This window comes from Hippoglossus hippoglossus, chromosome 16, assembly GCF_009819705.1.
Source record: "Hippoglossus hippoglossus isolate fHipHip1 chromosome 16, fHipHip1.pri, whole genome shotgun sequence".
Lineage (NCBI taxonomy): Eukaryota > Metazoa > Chordata > Actinopteri > Pleuronectiformes > Pleuronectidae > Hippoglossus > Hippoglossus hippoglossus.
This window is the reverse complement of record NC_047166.1, coordinates 18,500,066-18,516,988: the sequence shown is the minus strand read 5'-3', so window position 1 is coordinate 18,516,988 and position 16,923 is coordinate 18,500,066. Positions and strand designations below refer to the sequence as shown.

The 16,923-nt window shown below is 41.5% G+C and overlaps 2 protein-coding genes across 3 annotated transcripts; one reads left to right on the top strand and one right to left on the bottom strand.

Moving 5' to 3' along the window:
* Nucleotides 1-576: 576 nt before the first annotated feature.
* LOC117776905 (actin-binding Rho-activating protein) lies at nucleotides 577-2,390 on the bottom strand. Of its 2 annotated transcripts, none has more exons than XM_034611295.1 (3): nucleotides 2,268-2,390; nucleotides 797-1,383; nucleotides 577-625 (listed from the first exon to the last, which is right to left on the bottom strand). In XM_034611295.1, the coding sequence occupies exons 1-2, from the start codon at nucleotides 2,272-2,274 to the stop codon at nucleotides 836-838; spliced, it is 555 nt and encodes a 184-aa protein (XP_034467186.1). In that variant the 5' UTR covers nucleotides 2,275-2,390; the 3' UTR covers nucleotides 577-625; nucleotides 797-835. The 2 variants fall into 2 exon arrangements, with proteins under 2 accessions (XP_034467186.1, XP_034467187.1); XM_034611296.1 differs by having other exon boundaries at nucleotides 2,166-2,322.
* Nucleotides 2,391-2,805: 415 nt separating this feature from the next.
* On the top strand, nucleotides 2,806-13,550 carry trmt11 (tRNA methyltransferase 11 homolog). Its single transcript, XM_034611947.1, has 13 exons — nucleotides 2,806-2,884; nucleotides 4,405-4,470; nucleotides 4,607-4,680; nucleotides 4,796-4,877; nucleotides 5,010-5,102; nucleotides 5,209-5,343; nucleotides 5,421-5,577; nucleotides 5,662-5,742; nucleotides 5,826-5,990; nucleotides 6,711-6,783; nucleotides 7,026-7,160; nucleotides 10,688-10,808; nucleotides 13,200-13,550. The coding sequence occupies exons 1-13, from the start codon at nucleotides 2,807-2,809 to the stop codon at nucleotides 13,338-13,340; spliced, it is 1,401 nt and encodes a 466-aa protein (XP_034467838.1). The 5' UTR covers nucleotide 2,806; the 3' UTR covers nucleotides 13,341-13,550.
* Nucleotides 13,551-16,923: the final 3,373 nt, after the last annotated feature.

Below are 16,923 nucleotides of genomic sequence, written 5' to 3'. Positions count from 1 at the left end.
ACACTGCTACAAAGGTGGGAAATATGAGGTAGAATGTACCTTTTACATCCATTATATCCCTGATGTCTTTATCGTTAAATAAAAAAAATTGTTTGTCATATACCCTATTGATTTTGTTCCTGGTGTGGTGGTTAGCGCTCACTCACAGCAACAAGGTTCCCGGTTTGAATCCCGGATTGGCAGTTTGCATGTTTGAATTTTCTCCTGCTTCCTCCCACAATCAAAAGACTGGGTTAATTTGAGTCTCTAAAATGGTTGAATGGTTGTTTGTCTCTGTTTGTCAGCCCTGTAATATGCTGGTGACGTGCCAAGGGTCTACCCTGCCTCTTGCTCAATGTCAGCCGGGATTGGCTCCAGCTCCCCCCGCGACCCTCAAAAGGATAAGTGGTATATATAATAGATGGATGGCCTTTCATCCTTAAATTAGATAGGAACAAATGGTTAAGAGGACTATTAATTTTTTTGAAAACTCAATTGTCAACATGCTGATGGTGGCCTGACCTCTTTCATTGCTCACAAATGCTGCTAATTGGCCTTATATATGTCTGCTTTACAACATTTCTAACTGTCAATGACTTGTTTGTAGCATTAAGAGAAAATGCACTTGTACATCTAATGTTCTCTGAGGCGTGGGGTGGATTTAAAGATCAGCCACTGAGGTCTATAGTTGTGTAAGTCTTGAAAATATTTTTCCCCCCTAAATTAAAGTGCCATTACATGACTGGAATAGAAATAGTGCAAGATATGTGTTAACTGCCGTGAGTGCTGCTATGAAGTAGCTCTGCACCAACCACTAGAGATGCAACATGAATAAAGGCATCAACACCAATCCAGTTCACTGTAACAGAGTGATAACGACATGGTCATCCTTCCCCTGCCACAGCATCTCCCCCTCAAAGTCAACCAGCCTCTGCTTCCTCGCTCGCAGAAGAATCCCCACCAGTTTATTGGAGATAGTCACATAATGCTCAAACAGTTTCCCAAATTCTACACGGACCGATTTCCCATCGCAGCTGCTTCCTTCCCCGTCGCAGTCTTTCATCTCCCCAATGTTCCTAATCACCTCACACAGCTCCTGAACCTCTATGCTGATGCGCGAGTGAGCATCCTTCCCCCGCTGCTCCGTCATGGAGCCCTGCAGGGGCCTCCCGTAGTCATCCTGCCCCCTCTGAGGGACTACTGCGCTGGGCCTGGCATCGTGACTGAAGGGGTTGTGCTTCTGGTACTCCTGGTGCTCGTCAGACCACTTCTGCCAGTTCTCCTTTAAGCCTTTCACAGAGACAATGCCCACTGCAGTGTCGTCGCCAAACTGAGCCGGAACTGGGGCGTCATCTTCAGTGTCCATGGTGGCCGTGCTCTGGCTGTTTGTCCCCATCACTGGCTCTGTTAGGAGAAGATTATATAACTGTAACTGTTGCAGGTGATTAAACTCTTAATAAAAAACATTATTATGGCATTAACCATTTCAGAAGATAGATACCCCTAAATCTGAGTATAATTCATCAATGTTGATGAAAGAAATCTGGTATATTTAGGAGATTGATATAATCTGAGTGTGTACAATTTGATGCCGACCAAATAAAAATCTGGATCTATTGATTTTAAATGTGTCCGTTTGTTTGTAGGTTTATTTGTTATTAGCAGGATTATGCAAAAACTAATAAACCAATAACCACCAAACTCTGTGGGAGGATGAAGCCTGGAAGATCCCATACAATTTTAGTCTGGATGTGAGTCCAGGAAGTTTTATGACAAATAAATAATAATTATTATATTATTTATTATTATAATGCATAATCTTGGTTATCAGACCAAATCCTTTGTTCAATATTTATATTATAAGAACTAAACAATCATATGTAGTATTGTTAAACCTTGGTGTTACGGTTTGTGTTAATATGCAAATTTCATATCAACAACCTAAACTCATGTCAGTAATCCTTGGGATTACAGGTTTTGTACTTTTCACCGGATTGTTGTTTTCCTGTCACACATTTCATAACAGCTGAAGAAAAGAAGTCAAACATTTTACAAAATCTGTGCAAATTAACCATGAAGTCTACAATGAGTGAACATCTTGCTTTGTAAAGTAGCCTGGCTCAATCCAACCTTTACAACCTGTCAGAGACTTGGAGCAAACACTGATCAGACATGATTGAACTTACATGTCAGACACTGACTGGATCCCCACTTCACCTGCAGCACCCTGTCATGGTTTCAGAAGTTAAAAAAAACCCATCAATCCTGTGGTTACATGTGAATCTCACCTGACATCACTGCAGCAGTGCTGACAGCAGCAGGAGTGAGCAAGAGACGCCTGGCAAACCCGCTGTGATGGACGTCTGTCTCGGCCAATGGCTGCTAGAGAAGATACTGACAGCCAATGAGCGGTGAGAGGAGATGAGAGGGTGTCTCTGAAGAAAAGCAGATTAGAGACGAGAGAGGACGGAGACTTTACTTACTCACGCTGCTGTATTATACAAATCTGTGCATGACACAAAAAAACATGGCGTTTACTTAATTTATTTGGTTAAAAATAAATACTATAAAGTATCTGTAAAATAGTGATATGCAGTTAAAAACTAATGATGCTAAGATTCTGCAAAGAATAACAGCTGGTGAACATGACATGTGTTCAATGAGCACATAATAAATACAAATATTTTTGGCACCATCCAGCTTCAGTGTTTTAATAAACAAAAGAGAGGAGCCCATTCCTCAACCATTTATGGTCATTTAACCCACACTGGGTACGATGTTTCAGAGCCGGGTTTCCAGCCGGACGTATTTTGAGATCGCAACAAAGATGGCGGCTTCCACCAGTCGAACACGCCTCCAGTATCTGCTACATCTGGCTCAGGATAATCTGGACTTCAGGTTACCGGTAACCTGCATAAACTACTCGCGGCCTCTGTCCGTCCCTTCGTGTAAAAGTTAAATCATTTGAGGAGTGGGGGGCGGAGTCCCACCCCCCGTGCTGGGCTCTGTGTTAGCTAACACACTTAGCTTGTCAACCTGGGGCCACTCACTGTCTGATGTAGCTCCATGAGAGGATCTAGTTTCTTCTAGCACATTTCCTCAACACGTTTCTCCACCTGACCTGTCTCTGTGTGTTCTGTCTTCATGGCGGAGACCAGTTACCGGATCAAATGGACACTAGGGCCGGATGCTATGGACAAATCAGGGGATATGGATCATTATGTCACATTATTATTCATGTCACATTTAAATACTGATCTTTGCGCCTGATACAAGGTTGTGGGTTTAAACTATTCTTTATTACGGATAACGACAAATCTGAGGTGTATCACCCATGTGTTATTATTCCTCACTGTGTTTTCACAATGCATAAAACAATAAATCAACATATATATTGAACCTTTGTTGTATTGCTATTGATGGAAATTACACAGTGATAACTATTCACATTGTTTTATTGCCCAGCCCCAGTGGACACACTTTGCAGAATGCATCAGTTGTAATGCACATTTGTTATGAAACAGAATCATGATCAGTATATTTTAGTGGCTTTACTTTAAATATACTTTACTCTGTTCCTGTGATAACATGTGTCCTTCCAATGGAAATTAACTTAAAGGGGTATTCCTCTGATTTTGAGAACTGGTCCCAATGAGCGTGTGAAAGTACTTGTAATGAAATGAAGAATGGCCACTGCTTCTCAACGTTCAGATGTAATTTTGCAATCAATTGAATAAACATCCAGCTTGGAAAGCTCTCCTACTGTGTGTCTGAACATGCGCTGACCAATAACTGCTGCTCTACAACATTGTTAAGAATTTGTGATGTGATGCCAATTCAGATAAATAAACAAATAAACCAAACCTTTTAGAGGTATTGATGATATTATTAACTAACTGTGGTGAACATTTAAGAGTTCAACTGTTATATTTACTGTTATAATGCTGTTATTCTTTTATATTGGGTAAAGCCTACTGTTTAGATAACTATGACGCTGGCAAAGAGCTTTAAAACGATATCAGAACCATTTCTCTGAGACCTGTATTTAAGGAGATGTGACACAGAGTTCAAACTTCATCAGCCCATATCCAAGACACATGCAATTTAACATAATTCGTTTGCTCATGTGACCAAATCAGCATGAAAAATTCCATTAATATCTGTGATGGTGCGAAACAAAAGTGTGATGGTTTGACACAGAATGACCCACATGGGCATTTACCACATGGGAAGGGTCTAACAAAAGACTGCTGTTGCTCCAGCATTATTAAAACTCTCTCTGCTGCAACAAACTTTAATGTTCCGATACTTTATGAATGCAATTTATACCCATTGTTTCTCCTTAATCTGCCTGTAAGTGTAATATTTTCCAATTGAGTTAAATGCATGAGTCAGTATTTGTGATTTTCCCGCTCACTCTTGCAGGAGATTAAGGCTCTGCTGGCCCTCAGAGGAAAACCCTTCCATCCTGGTGAACACTTCAAAGAAAAGGTTTGCATGTCCAGTGCATTTGTTGTAATTCATATTCCTTTGTTCTCATTGCTGTGCCTAATAAAATATGTTGCTGCAGAATGATGACATGACAGTGGCCACATCAGCCGCTGAACTTCTCTCTTCTTCTCTCCAGGCTCCTTTCTGGTGTCTGGATGGTTTGTGTGAGGACGATGTCCGTGGCATCATGGCCAGATCTGTTTGTGCAAAGTAAGTGATGTCCCAGCCATGCATCGGTAAATCTGTGGTCCTGTCACCTTGGCAGTATTTTCTTCACTGTAGTGACTGTAATGTAGATGTAGTTTAAGATGCATTTACCTTCCAGGTCAGCTTTTGAGTTATGGGGCCACGGACAGACGCACAGTGAACTCAGAACATCCCTCTTGACCTACCCATCTGAGAACATGGTTTGTGGTGCTACAGTTTATTGTTGTATTGTGTCATGCAGAAAAAAACATGTAATCCGTTTGATGTAATCTAGAGTATATTATAATATGTTTTAATTTCTATTTGTGCTCTTCCTCCACGTTCCTCTACAGACACCATTCCTGCACAAAGACTCCACCTACAAAATCAACGTCTACACTTTCAACAAGACTCTGGAGTTTCCAGACAGAATCAAAAGGATTAATGTGAGTCTTAAGATTTGTGGGATGTGTTCAGAAATGTGTGTAGTGTTTTTTTCTTTGTAAGCTTGTGTATATGTTCAGAACATCATGTTCCGTACTTTCATGTCAGGCTTTGGAGTATCTTCCATTTGAGGGAACAGTGAGCCTGAAGAGCTCCCAGCACATCTTCTGCTTGTTGGAGGATTACGGCACAGACCCCAACAACATCCCTGACGATCCATACTACATATACTTTGGCCGATGGGTGAGACTCATGACTTTTTGTTTGCATCAGACTAAGAAAAGCGAATCTGCAGCTGAACACTCCTCATCCTGTACCAGATAGCGGACGGTCAGCGTGAACTGATTCGCTCCCACAGTGTGAAGAACAGACACTTCATTGGAAACACCAGTATGGATGCCGGCCTCTCATTCATCATGGCCAACCACGCTAGGGTCAAAGAGAATGACCTGGTTTTTGACCCGTTTGTTGGCACAGGTGAGTTATTTCTGCCACTGCCCCTCACCCACAGACTTCCACCTGTGTGGGACATCATGAGTCAGTTCTTTGTCTCTGTTTCAGGGAGCCTGTTGGTAGCATGTTCTCATTTTGGAGCCTATGTCTGTGGAATTGACATTGATTACAACACCATTCATGGCAGAGGTAAGTTTTGTCTACTCGCAGCTTACTTGGTCTTTTTAAGTTATTATCATCCAAAATTTCCTAAATGTGCGTCTGTTATTCAGGTCGCTCGAGCCGTACAAACCAGAAATGGCGAGGACCCGATGAGAATATCAGAGCTAACCTGCGGCAATATGGCAAAGAGAAGATGTATGTGGATGTGATGGTGTCTGATGCATCCAAGTCTGTGTGGAGGGAGGCTGCTCTGTTCGATGCCATTATTACTGATCGTAGGTGCTGGTTATGTTCTTACCAAAAACATTTAACATTTTAGAAATTCAGAGTATGAAAACCTTTTATTCATGTATCGTAACTGTGGTATAATTCTAGCTGCTTATGTTTGTTTAGATGGGGCTGTTAACATTTTGAGCTGGTAGACGTATTCTGAGAAAACATATCCATATCGGTGCTTGTCCATAAACCTGAAGCTTTGCCAAACCACCACTGTAAAAATGATCTGCTTTACTTGTACACATTTTATTTGTAGTGTTCAACACACACTGGATTATTATTACAACCAGACTGTGCTCCAGCTACACTTCTGCAGGATTTAGGTTCCTCTCTCTTTGTCTTTTGTTACCTCCACCAAGGAAGTTATGTTTTTGTGTGTCTGTCAGAATTACACAAAAACAATCAATCAGATTTTATTGAAACTTGGTGGCAGGGTGGTGTATGGGCCAAGGACTTCTGGATTAAATTTAGGTGACAGATCCAGGAATGCTCTTTTTCACTTTCCTTATCATTGTGAGATGGGGTGTTTTTCAATATTTTTGTGAATTTCTCAAGAAATAATGCAGATGTCTTAGTGAAATAAAACAGGAATATTTTGAGGACTGTCCACAATTTAGTGCAGCTTGATTGAATTTAAGGGGATGGTTAGTCCTTGGTGAAGTTATATGCTCTTCTGAGTTCTTGTTTTTGAAATTCCTCTGTTTTTCTTTTGTTTTCAGCTCCATATGGCATCCGTGAGTCCACAAGGCGAACAGGCTCCCACAAAGACGTCACTAAACCTGCTGACGGCATGTAAGTTCCCCTGCTATCTTACCTACACTGATTTCAGACAGTAATAGTGTCTGAGCCTGTTTCTCTAAGATCATTTTTAAAAGCAAAAGCCTAACATGTACTCGAGAGCAACTTTCCATTAGATCCTTAAACAATCTCTGCAACTGTAAAACTTGAGCAAATCGTTTTCAACTGTCAAATGTGTTTTTGTCATCATTACTCTGTTCTAACCCTGTTCACATTTTTTTGTATCTTCTTCTCAGATATTTAGAATCTCACGTCCCCGTCTCACAGGCGTACCATCTCAGTGACATCTTCACAGACCTGTTAAACTTCTCAGCTCTTCACCTGGTCATTGGTGGGAGGCTCGTCTATTGGCTGCCCGTCTACAGGCCAGAGTGAGTCTACAAACTTACTGTATGTTGAGCCTGTTCACAATCATGTTTTTTCGTAGTTTATGTTTTAATTCAGCCTCTGAAAGTGACATTCAGGCTCAGTTAAGCATGCTGATGTCTGTTACTGTCATTACTGACTGTGTTACTGACACTTCATATATGACTTATATTTTGTTTGTTTAAAACATGCCTTGGTGCAAAAATATTTATGTTTACATACATTCTATTTATTAAACAGGGTAAACTGTGGTAACAATGGAGAGCCCTGTTTTTAAAATGATGCTGTTCTCCAAATAATAGTTTCTATCAATAGGGGGCAGACTTATACCATAAAACACAACTGCACAATACAGACTTAAAATGCAGAGCCCAACCTCCAAAACTATTATTGACATAATGAATTCTTAAATAACCAAACAACATGAAGAAAAGACGGATCATATTATAAAAAAGGTATCTTTTTATAAAATCCAAAAGTTACATATAATTTAACCTGGCTTTGTAAATTCATTAGAGACACAAAAAGAGCGTTCCACTTCACTTTCCCACTTGTTTTTAGTTTTACCTTTTGAGCATTCCCCTTCAGCACTATTCCATTCCCACTCCTATAAAACACTGACCTCTTTATGTAACCACCTGTGTGCATGACAGTGTTCAGGTGTGTTGAGGGTTTCCCGCCCATACAGCTTGGCCTCAGTAAACCACAACTGACAGTGAGTGAGTTGGCCACATGTAAGAAGGCTCCTCTGAAACAGAGATGTACATTGTTGGATGTTCTGCGCTTTAAGCAGAAAGTGTAAGTGCTGACTGGAAGTGCAGGTGTTTGACTGTTAAGGTTTAAAACCACAACAGACAGTGGCAGTAACTGAAGAAAAACCCTGCAGGGCTGAGACTCCTTCAGGGCACTGATTATAAGACCGGGAAGGCAATAAGACCATCATGCCTCCTCTCCTTTCTTCCAAGTGTGTTTGTGAAAAAGTACAAATGTACTAAACACTGCTTGCAAATCTTTGACTTTTGTTCACATCCCTTTGCATTTGTCTATTTAAAGCAACACCATGTAATATTTACTGATCAACAGCGCCCTCTGCAGCGATATGTAGAGATTTATTCTGTTCGGCTCTGTGTCCGAGTGAAAAATAAAAAGACAAGGCCTATCAATCTCTTGACGGCGTAGTCCGATAAACGGAACTGAAACACAACTAAAAGGGGGACATTACCCATGATCCCCGGCTTCTTGAAACAGAAGAGGTTCTGCTACAACAAATACACCAAACTCTGTTTAGAATTCTTCATCTATATATTTCCTCACTGAATATTGGAGATACTTTTTAATTGATCTACAGTTCAGCATTACCCTTGATCTTCTGGGCCTGATTCTGGCAACTTAAGCAGCGATTATCAGGGTTTAGGGTATTAAGGTTGCACTGGGAATGAAAGCTGCACCATTTTCCCTATTCCAAGTCAGTGTATCATCAAACTCGTTTAGAAACTGCTACTTTAAGGGAAAACGTGACATGGTTTATGTTTCTAAATTGGCATGAATGTGTGTGGTCTGGTATATGAGCACATGCATACATGTGTGTCGTCATGTTCACACATTTGTCTTTGCTACTCATCTACCGGTGCTCGACTCTGTGCCTGTCAGAGCACTGAGCCAAAATAAACGTCTGAGGCCAGCCAAGTCAGATATGTGAACTATCTGTCCTTGTGGTCTGCACACTGACCTATGAGTGTGTGTGTTTCTGTGAACAATCACAACGTGTGTTTTTCAATATGTATGTCTGTGTGTGTAAGCTCAGACGTAGCCTGTCTCCTGGGCCTAATCTGGGGCTCTACAGGGGAGATATTGGGTTTCTATCACCCCCACATATGTGTGTATCCACAGCTATGGCTGTGATAGAAGCAGTGGGGACTGTGTGTCTGTCTGCCTCATGAGAAAGGGGAGCTGTGTGTGTGTGTGTGTGTGTGTGTGTGTGTGTGTGTGTGTGTGTGTGTGTGTGTGTGTGTGTGTGTGTGTGTGTGTGTGTGTGTGTGTGTGTGTGTGTGTGTGTGTGTGTGTGTGTGTGTGTGTGTGTGTGTGTGTGTGATGACAGGTGACACAAAGTCCTGTCAGCAAAAGACGGCACCTACATCAGGTTAGACCCCTTAAACTCTCTTCGCTGTCTCCCCTTTTAATAATATATACGACAGAAAGAAAACGTATTAAGACAGACGATGGAGCATCCGTCATCACAGCCATAAACTGACCTAATTACAACATAAACAAGTGAAGTGAAGACGTAGAGTAAAAAATTCAATTGTCAGAAGTAAGGTGATACTTGTGTCATTGAGTACAAATGTTTCATTTTCAGCTCATAATTTTTTTACCTGATCTATCTGACCCCTATCTGACATTTTAGCCAATCATTCATTTAGTTATTCGACACTTATACTAAAGGCCATTGTTAATTGCTTCCAGTGGTGGGATGTAACAAAGTGCATTTACTGTGTTATCTGTACTTTCTGTAGATTTATTTGTGGTTACTTTTTTTTTTACTTTTACTCCCAACACATATATCAGCAAATATCTTTACTAATTATTCTACTTTACATTTTTACAATGCATTGCGTTATATGTTCATATAGTTTTTTTAATGATTTTAAAAGTAATCAGTAACGAGAGGGGAACTGATCCAGTGATTCAATCAGAGTGGGTAGGTAATAATCTTGTGTCCTATTGGGATAATTATGTGACTGTCTTGTCAAATGTAAGTGCATCTTCATGGCTCATCAATATAAGGAGAAAGAAAAATAGTGTAAAACAAAATAGTCAGTGATCAGAAGCAGGCTTTGTGAAGGTGCCCTCTATAAAATCAGCTGTAATGAAGAATAAGCAGTGAAGATGGAAGACGACGCTCACCTCCACTTAGACGTTAGCACCATTCCAAAAGGTTTGGCTGACTGCTAACAACTCCTGACTGGCAGGAGAGAGTTATCGCCTCGCCGCATCGCCGCAACATCCTGTAGCCGCAGAGGCCCTGCATGTAGCCATGGTAATAGGGCAGACAAACAGCAACATGCAAATCTGGCTTTGAGTCGAGACTGTCGCTACCAGGGATGGTGCAGGAGACAAATATGCAAACACATACCTCATGTGCTGGTAATAGTTCCTAACCTCGCCAGGCTGTGATGACAGAGCAGCAGTCAACCTGTCGGGTCAGTGTCACTTTTTCCAGCATCATCTGTGCACAGAAAGCTGTGTCAGCTGTGGTCTCACTACACCGGTCACATGTGCAGTGATTTAGTGAGAAAGGTGTTGGCGTAGAAGGCAGAGAAACTAAAATTGGGTAGTAATTTTGACAGGATTTGGCCCCTGTGTCCAGAGAGACAAACTGAACTGTCACCAGGGCCTTACAAGTCCCTCTCATCTATTTCTCTCAGTGCGCTCAGTCAGTTCATCATGCCCAAAAGAAGGAAAGTGCTCTACGCCTGTCTTTCTGTGTCCTTTTGGAGATTGATGAATAACTTTGTGTGTTTGTCCTTTCCAGATACTGTGAGGAGACGGTTCCTCTTAATCCATGTCTCCGGCTCATCAGTAACTGTGAGCAGATGCTCTCCAGCCACACATCACGACGCCTCATCACCATGGAGAAGATCAAGGAGCCAGAGGTGTGTGCTTATGCTTCTGAATGTGTTTGCATTGGAGCTGAAGTTATTAATCATTTAAATGGCAAAAGGGTAAGAGAAAATTGATCTGATGATTCATGCCAAACATTTTCCAGGTCCAATGGGTTCGTTGTTGCTCTGATGGATCTCACTCAGTTAGATTCCAGGGAGGCCATGTATGAGATCTGTGTGGATCAAAATATGATTTTAACTTACGTGGATAAAACACAGAAGCAGATCCCTAACCTATAATCCATCTCTTTGATGTGATTGGTCATTTGGATAAAAAAAATTAAAAAGATTCTGATTTCATGCTTTATCAGACATTGATAATTAGTCGTGAATTTACTAAACGAGCACCAGTGAGTACTGTGCTGTTCTTGGTATTAAAGCAAATTACTACAGAACATAATTGACCCACAAGACTCTGCTCATATAACTCTTCTCCACCTCCTTTTAAGACCAACATGCCCATTTGTGCTCAGGATTTAAACATACATTTAAACATACAGTGTAAATATATTGTTTTGAGTTATGCAATGTGGTCGCGTAGCATAAATGACAACACATTCGCACATAGCAACCTGTGCGTGCTGCAGAATTTGTTTAACGTGTTTGTATGTGTGAGCATGAACAGCAACATAGATGTGACCTTTATGTGACCCACTGGTGTTTCCGCCTGTGCCGTGTTTTTTTTAATGTGTATAGCATACAATTGTTTGCACAATGTATATGTAACCACATAAGTAGGTGTCATTTACATGTATGCAGGATATGCCTGTGTATGTTTTTTTTACATGTCATCCCAGTGGAAGCGATGGTGTCTCCCTGTCTGTCTCGGGTTAATCCTCCCCATCTGGCTGCCATTGGCTCATTTCTTTTATACTGAAACCCTAAATGGCTTAATCACACATCGTATGGAAAACAATCCATCTTTGGATCTGTCATCCGTTCCACTTCAAAACCCCAAATTGCTCCCATGAAGGGCCTCGTATGACACGCACACACGAACACACACTTGTTTGATCTTATCTGACTGGTATCTCTCTCTGGTTTTTTCCTTTCCAAATATGACTCAGTCTGCACCTATCTGCAGCCGTTCATCAGGGCGAACACTTGAATGGGTTTGCATGTCAATGACGTGTGGACTCACACTCTTCCAGTGTTTCGACAGTAAAGCAGGGCCAGACTAATTGCTGGTTATGTTAAACTAGTGCAGAAAACACTCACATCTTTTTAATTTATGGGTCATGACATAGTGTTAAATTAGGCAAATTCGTATTTCACATTAATTATATGGATCCCTCCACCGGTATAATTGTTGGCAGAGACCGAGTGACTATTTCCACTGTTTGTCAGTTGGTTGCAGTCATGCCCCTCTATTCTTCTTCATTTGGGGTCATGGTTAGGTTTGTTAGTCTTGTTACGGCTCTGAGTTTTTTCTCCACGTGGTCATGGAAACAGTTTTTAGTTTGCTTGGCAGTATCAGCAAGCAAACGAGAGGTGTTAGCTGAAAACTTACAGGCCCCAGCATCAGAGTCATCCCGTCCAACTCAACTCACCTCATTATTCCTCCTCCCAGCATCTCTTTTTTTTTTTTTCTCCCTTCATCCCTCCGTTGACCAACGGCTACCTTACAGCCAAGACAAACTGTTTAGTTGTAGGGATTCATAACAGTTCATATACATTGTTCAGGCACAAGAGCACAGCCCTGCTCCGACATACAAACATGGAAAAGTTATGCAAACCTTGGGATAATGTACAGACATGTGGTGGGAGGAGCTTCATAGACTGGGAAAGAGAAGAGAACCTTCAAGATGACATATGTATTGATACAGTGTTATCAAATCTGCACATGTGCTCCTTTTGAAGAAAAAGGCATACACGTCGGCTGTGGCTTTTGAGGTATAGCGGGTTGTCCAGAGGGTTGGAGGTTCAATCCCAGTCTCCCCCATTCCGCGTGCCAAAGGGTCCTAAAATACTAAACCCCTGACAGCAGTGTCGGCAGTGTGTAAGGGATGTGTGATAGAGAAAGTGTTGCCCGTTGGTGCACTGTATGAATGTGTGTGTGTGAATAGCAGAAGTGTACTGTGAAGCACTTTGAGTGATTATCAAGACTAGAGAAGCACTTTATAAATACAGACTATTTTTACTTGTCCAGTTTCATTTTTATTAGCAAAATTTAATCTGAATCTGAACAGGAAAATGTCCCAGGAAGCTGGATACAAGTTTGTTTTTTACTCATAAAAACTGATGTTTTCAAGCACATATTACAATACTTATAATGATGCAATGTCTTATGAAAGTTCCTTAATTTGGGAAAACGGGCAACACTTTTCGGGAGCAGGGTTAAGTAAGTGCAGTACGATGATCTCTAAGTTTGCCTCTTTGCAGGAGTTCGACAGCCTGGCTCATCTGGCGGATCCACGCTTCAGCCCCTACCAGGGACACAACGCCTTCAGGGAGAAGTATTTCAGCGGAGTCAACAAGAGGTGTTGCAAGGAGGAGAACAAATCTGATTTTAATGGAGAATAATTTGATGCCTCAGGAGATCTGACAAAACAACTTTTTTAGTGTCTTACCGAAAAGACAGACCACGAATCAGTTTGGTAGTGGATTCAAGAGAGTAACAAAGTGTAAACTTATTTGTTATAATTGTGCATTTTTTAATCTTTCTTACTATTTTAATTGTCATTACTTTTACGCCTGTACTTATTATTTTGCAAATAAATGGATAAAATGTTTCCAAATGATCCTTTTCTTGTAAAAGGGGGTTACAACAACTGCACATGTACCTGACATGTGGAATGGAAAACGCATACAACTGTTACATGGACATACAGTCTAAAGCCTTACATTTATATTGCAGTGATTTACTTTCATAAGAAATACTTGCAAAAGAGAATTAATGGAATGGTCAAAATTAAAACAACAGAGGCTGTGGTATCCTGATATAAGATGTATAAGATTAATAAGGTTTAAGCTCCCAGAACATCGAATCCTTAACTTCCCATGGTTGCTTTCAGACATGCACTGATCTCTAGGTATTTTCCTGAAACTCTCCGGAGTGGCTGTATGTGAGAACACAAATGTCTGAAAAAGACGTGACGTACATGTAGAAGAGGCGACGATGTCAACTTGGAAAAACAACCAGATTCGAGTGCTTTTGGTGATAAAGGCCGATGCTGGTGTCGATGTGGTGTAAACACAAATACGGGATCTCCACAGTGGAATTTATATATCATGTCCTGCCTCCTGCAGGCTGTACCCAGGCATCACCCCTCAGCTGAACGCTTCTGAGGTCTTCCAGTTGTCCTGACCGCCCCTGACCTGAACTATACACTGCTGCGTTTTTTCCCTATGTGAAAGGCAAAACTCCACATCTTTCGAATTCAAAATCCTACCAATCTTTTTGTTGTGATTATCCTGTTGACATAATCAGAGGTATAGTGTCATGTTTTTACAAAGCTCCTCCAGAGCCACATAGCACATTCTAAAAAAAAGACCACAGGGTGATTGGTGCTTCACATCAATAGAAAGTTGCAATTTAAATGTCAAGTTGTTGACAGTATCAGTATCTCTGTTGTAAATAGATCTTTTTAATTAAGAAGTGTATTTACTACACTGTAACAATTACCACTGTCTTTAATTTACCTCTTACACGGTATTTACAGGCCTTATTGTACCAGCTTGCCATGGACTAACTCTGATTTTGACCGTATTTTTTAAGGATTTATTAGTATTAAGAAAAGGTGCTACTAAGACATATAGAGTCTAACTACACTTAGAGCCAGGGTCCTGCTCTATTCAGACAGAGCATGTTTAGGTGAAAGAGGCCCCCCTGCGCAGGCAAAAGCCCAGATGGCAGAGCGTCCCCACCTCACCACACACCACTACAGTTAGTCAGCAGCTTTTGTTGTTTTCCAACCACAGTTTACATGCAGCCCGGCTCATTATTCATCTCCTGAGAGCGACGCAGCGGGCCTTTATGTACATTACCCCGTCACTCTGTTTATCAGTTGGGCCTCTGCCTTCTCCACCACACTTCCCTGTTCAGGCAGAGAGTTCCAGGCCCCATCACATGATACTCAGCTCGCCATCGTTTGTGGTGCCTTTTGTTTACAGTTCCCACAGTGCCCTTCAGTTGTCCATCATCATCGGGCGTAATCAAATGATGCCGCAGTGAGAGACCTCGTCTTTCAGTGCTCGTTGCTTCTGTCCTCTCTCTCTTGGCATTTCTTTTGTCGTCACTCGTAAATAAGTGCCATTTTTGCCACATAAGAAGACCCCTCAATGCTGATGGCGGTAGTTTTAATGCTGCCGCTGTCTATTGTTGGTTTGAAAAGTGCTGTGTGTCTGTGTGTGTGTCTGTGTGTTTGTGTGTGTGTGTGTGTGTGTGTGTGTTTGCTCTGCCACAATACAGTGATAAAACGTTTTCTGGAGAGCCCTCAGTCTCCAATGATGCAGACTATAATTAGGGAGGAGGGGGTTTCCTCTCGACACCGTGTAATGCAGTCCAGACGTTGAGGAAATTCTGTCTTTGTGTGTGTGTGTGTGTGTGTGTGTGTGTGTAGCCTACTTGTAAGATCTGGTTTTGTTTCCTGATGTAATTCAGTGACAATAAAATTGGTTTGAGATCGAACCTGTAAATAATCGTCATTTTCCAGCCACTGGTTTGCGACATAATAAACTAATTGGATCCTTCTTTGATTTACTCAAGTCTTTACTTTTCTTCTCTCCATATTTCATATATATATATATATATTTTACATTAGTTCAATTCTTCCTCTTCCACCTCCTTTGTCCATCTCCCCTCTCCCAGCCCTCTCCTTCCCCTCCTCACCCATCTCACCTCTGCCCTTTACTCCTCTCTTTTTTCTCAAAGACAAACTCCCTGTAGGAGGAGCGGGCCGCTCGTTCGGAACAATGGCTCCTGATTAAACTCCCCTCTGCCTGAAATCTGATAGAAACCTGCAGACTGCTGAATCAGCTGGAACACAAAAAGGCTTAGTGAGCACAAAATGTACAACCCACATGTGCAGCAAACTTAAACCTAAACTTTAAACTAAACTCAAAATAAATCAAAGTGCAAAATATAATAAAAAATTTAAATAAAATAACAATATTGATCTTGTTACTTTTACTTGATGGTTGTGACGGCAGTGTGTGATGGGTGTATGATAGAGAAAGTGCTACTGTATAATTGTGTGAAACTGTACTGTAAAGCAAATTGAGTGGTCAACCAGTCTAGAAAAGTTATATGTGCAGACTGACCGTTCACCCTTCACACTTTATTCAGATTACAGCAGGAAATAGCTAAGTAGAGAAAGAGAAGTGCAGTAAGTGAACTGTGTTGCCTTTGTACAGGAGCCAAGCTGGACAGAGGAGGGAGTTATAGTCATGATGTCTTTATGAGTCTTGGTTAGCTGTGATTGTAATGGATGGCGGTTCCACACATTTGTTGGCCAGTGAACGATACCTGTTGACCTGTTACTAAATGAACGATGAATTATCTTTGTATATGTGAGTGTGTTTCATGGGGACTGTGAAGGTTTGAGTGTGTATCTGGGGTTGGGTCGTGGTGGCAACAGGTCATGCAAAGTATATTTTTGCTTTAATCCCATTTGACTACATAGATATAATGTTTCTTTACTGCAATTTGTCTGGAGTGGGTGTGAAGCAGGAATGGAGCAGTGCAGAGTTCATTTAAAAGACATGACCACAAGTTCAACTCTGCAGGGACATTGGTTTTCATCCCAAAGTCATAGTTGCTAAAACCCACGATTTATAGGCAGAGAATGGGTGTGTCTGTGTGTGCCTGTGTGTGTGTGTGTGTTATAAGGGTTATCATAGGTAGGAAAGCATGTGAAGGCCAAAGAGAAAATGTGCACAGCTGGAGTTCAGGAGTTTCCAGACACACGCACACGCACACACACATACACACACACACACACACACACACACACACACACACACACACACACACACACACACACACACACACACACACACACACACACGTGAGTGACTGAACATACGTATGTGGCACAGGTGCAGTGCACCTGCCCGTGGCCAGGGAGGTTTGGACACCTGCAAGTCCTCCGCCCCTTCTCTCCTT

What these genes read in the sequence shown, in the direction of transcription:
- trmt11 (XM_034611947.1), top strand. Translation starts at nt 2,807, where the DNA reads ATGGCGGCTTCCACCAGTCGAACACGCCTCCAGTATCTGCTACATCTG. An exon ending in ACATATACTTTGGCCGATGG is followed by an intron (nt 5,344 to 5,420) that starts GTGAGACTCATG and finishes ATCCTGTACCAG; the next exon opens with ATAGCGGACGGTCAGCGTGA. An exon ending in CGATGCCATTATTACTGATC is followed by an intron (nt 5,991 to 6,710) that starts GTAGGTGCTGGT and finishes TTTTGTTTTCAG; the next exon opens with CTCCATATGGCATCCGTGAG.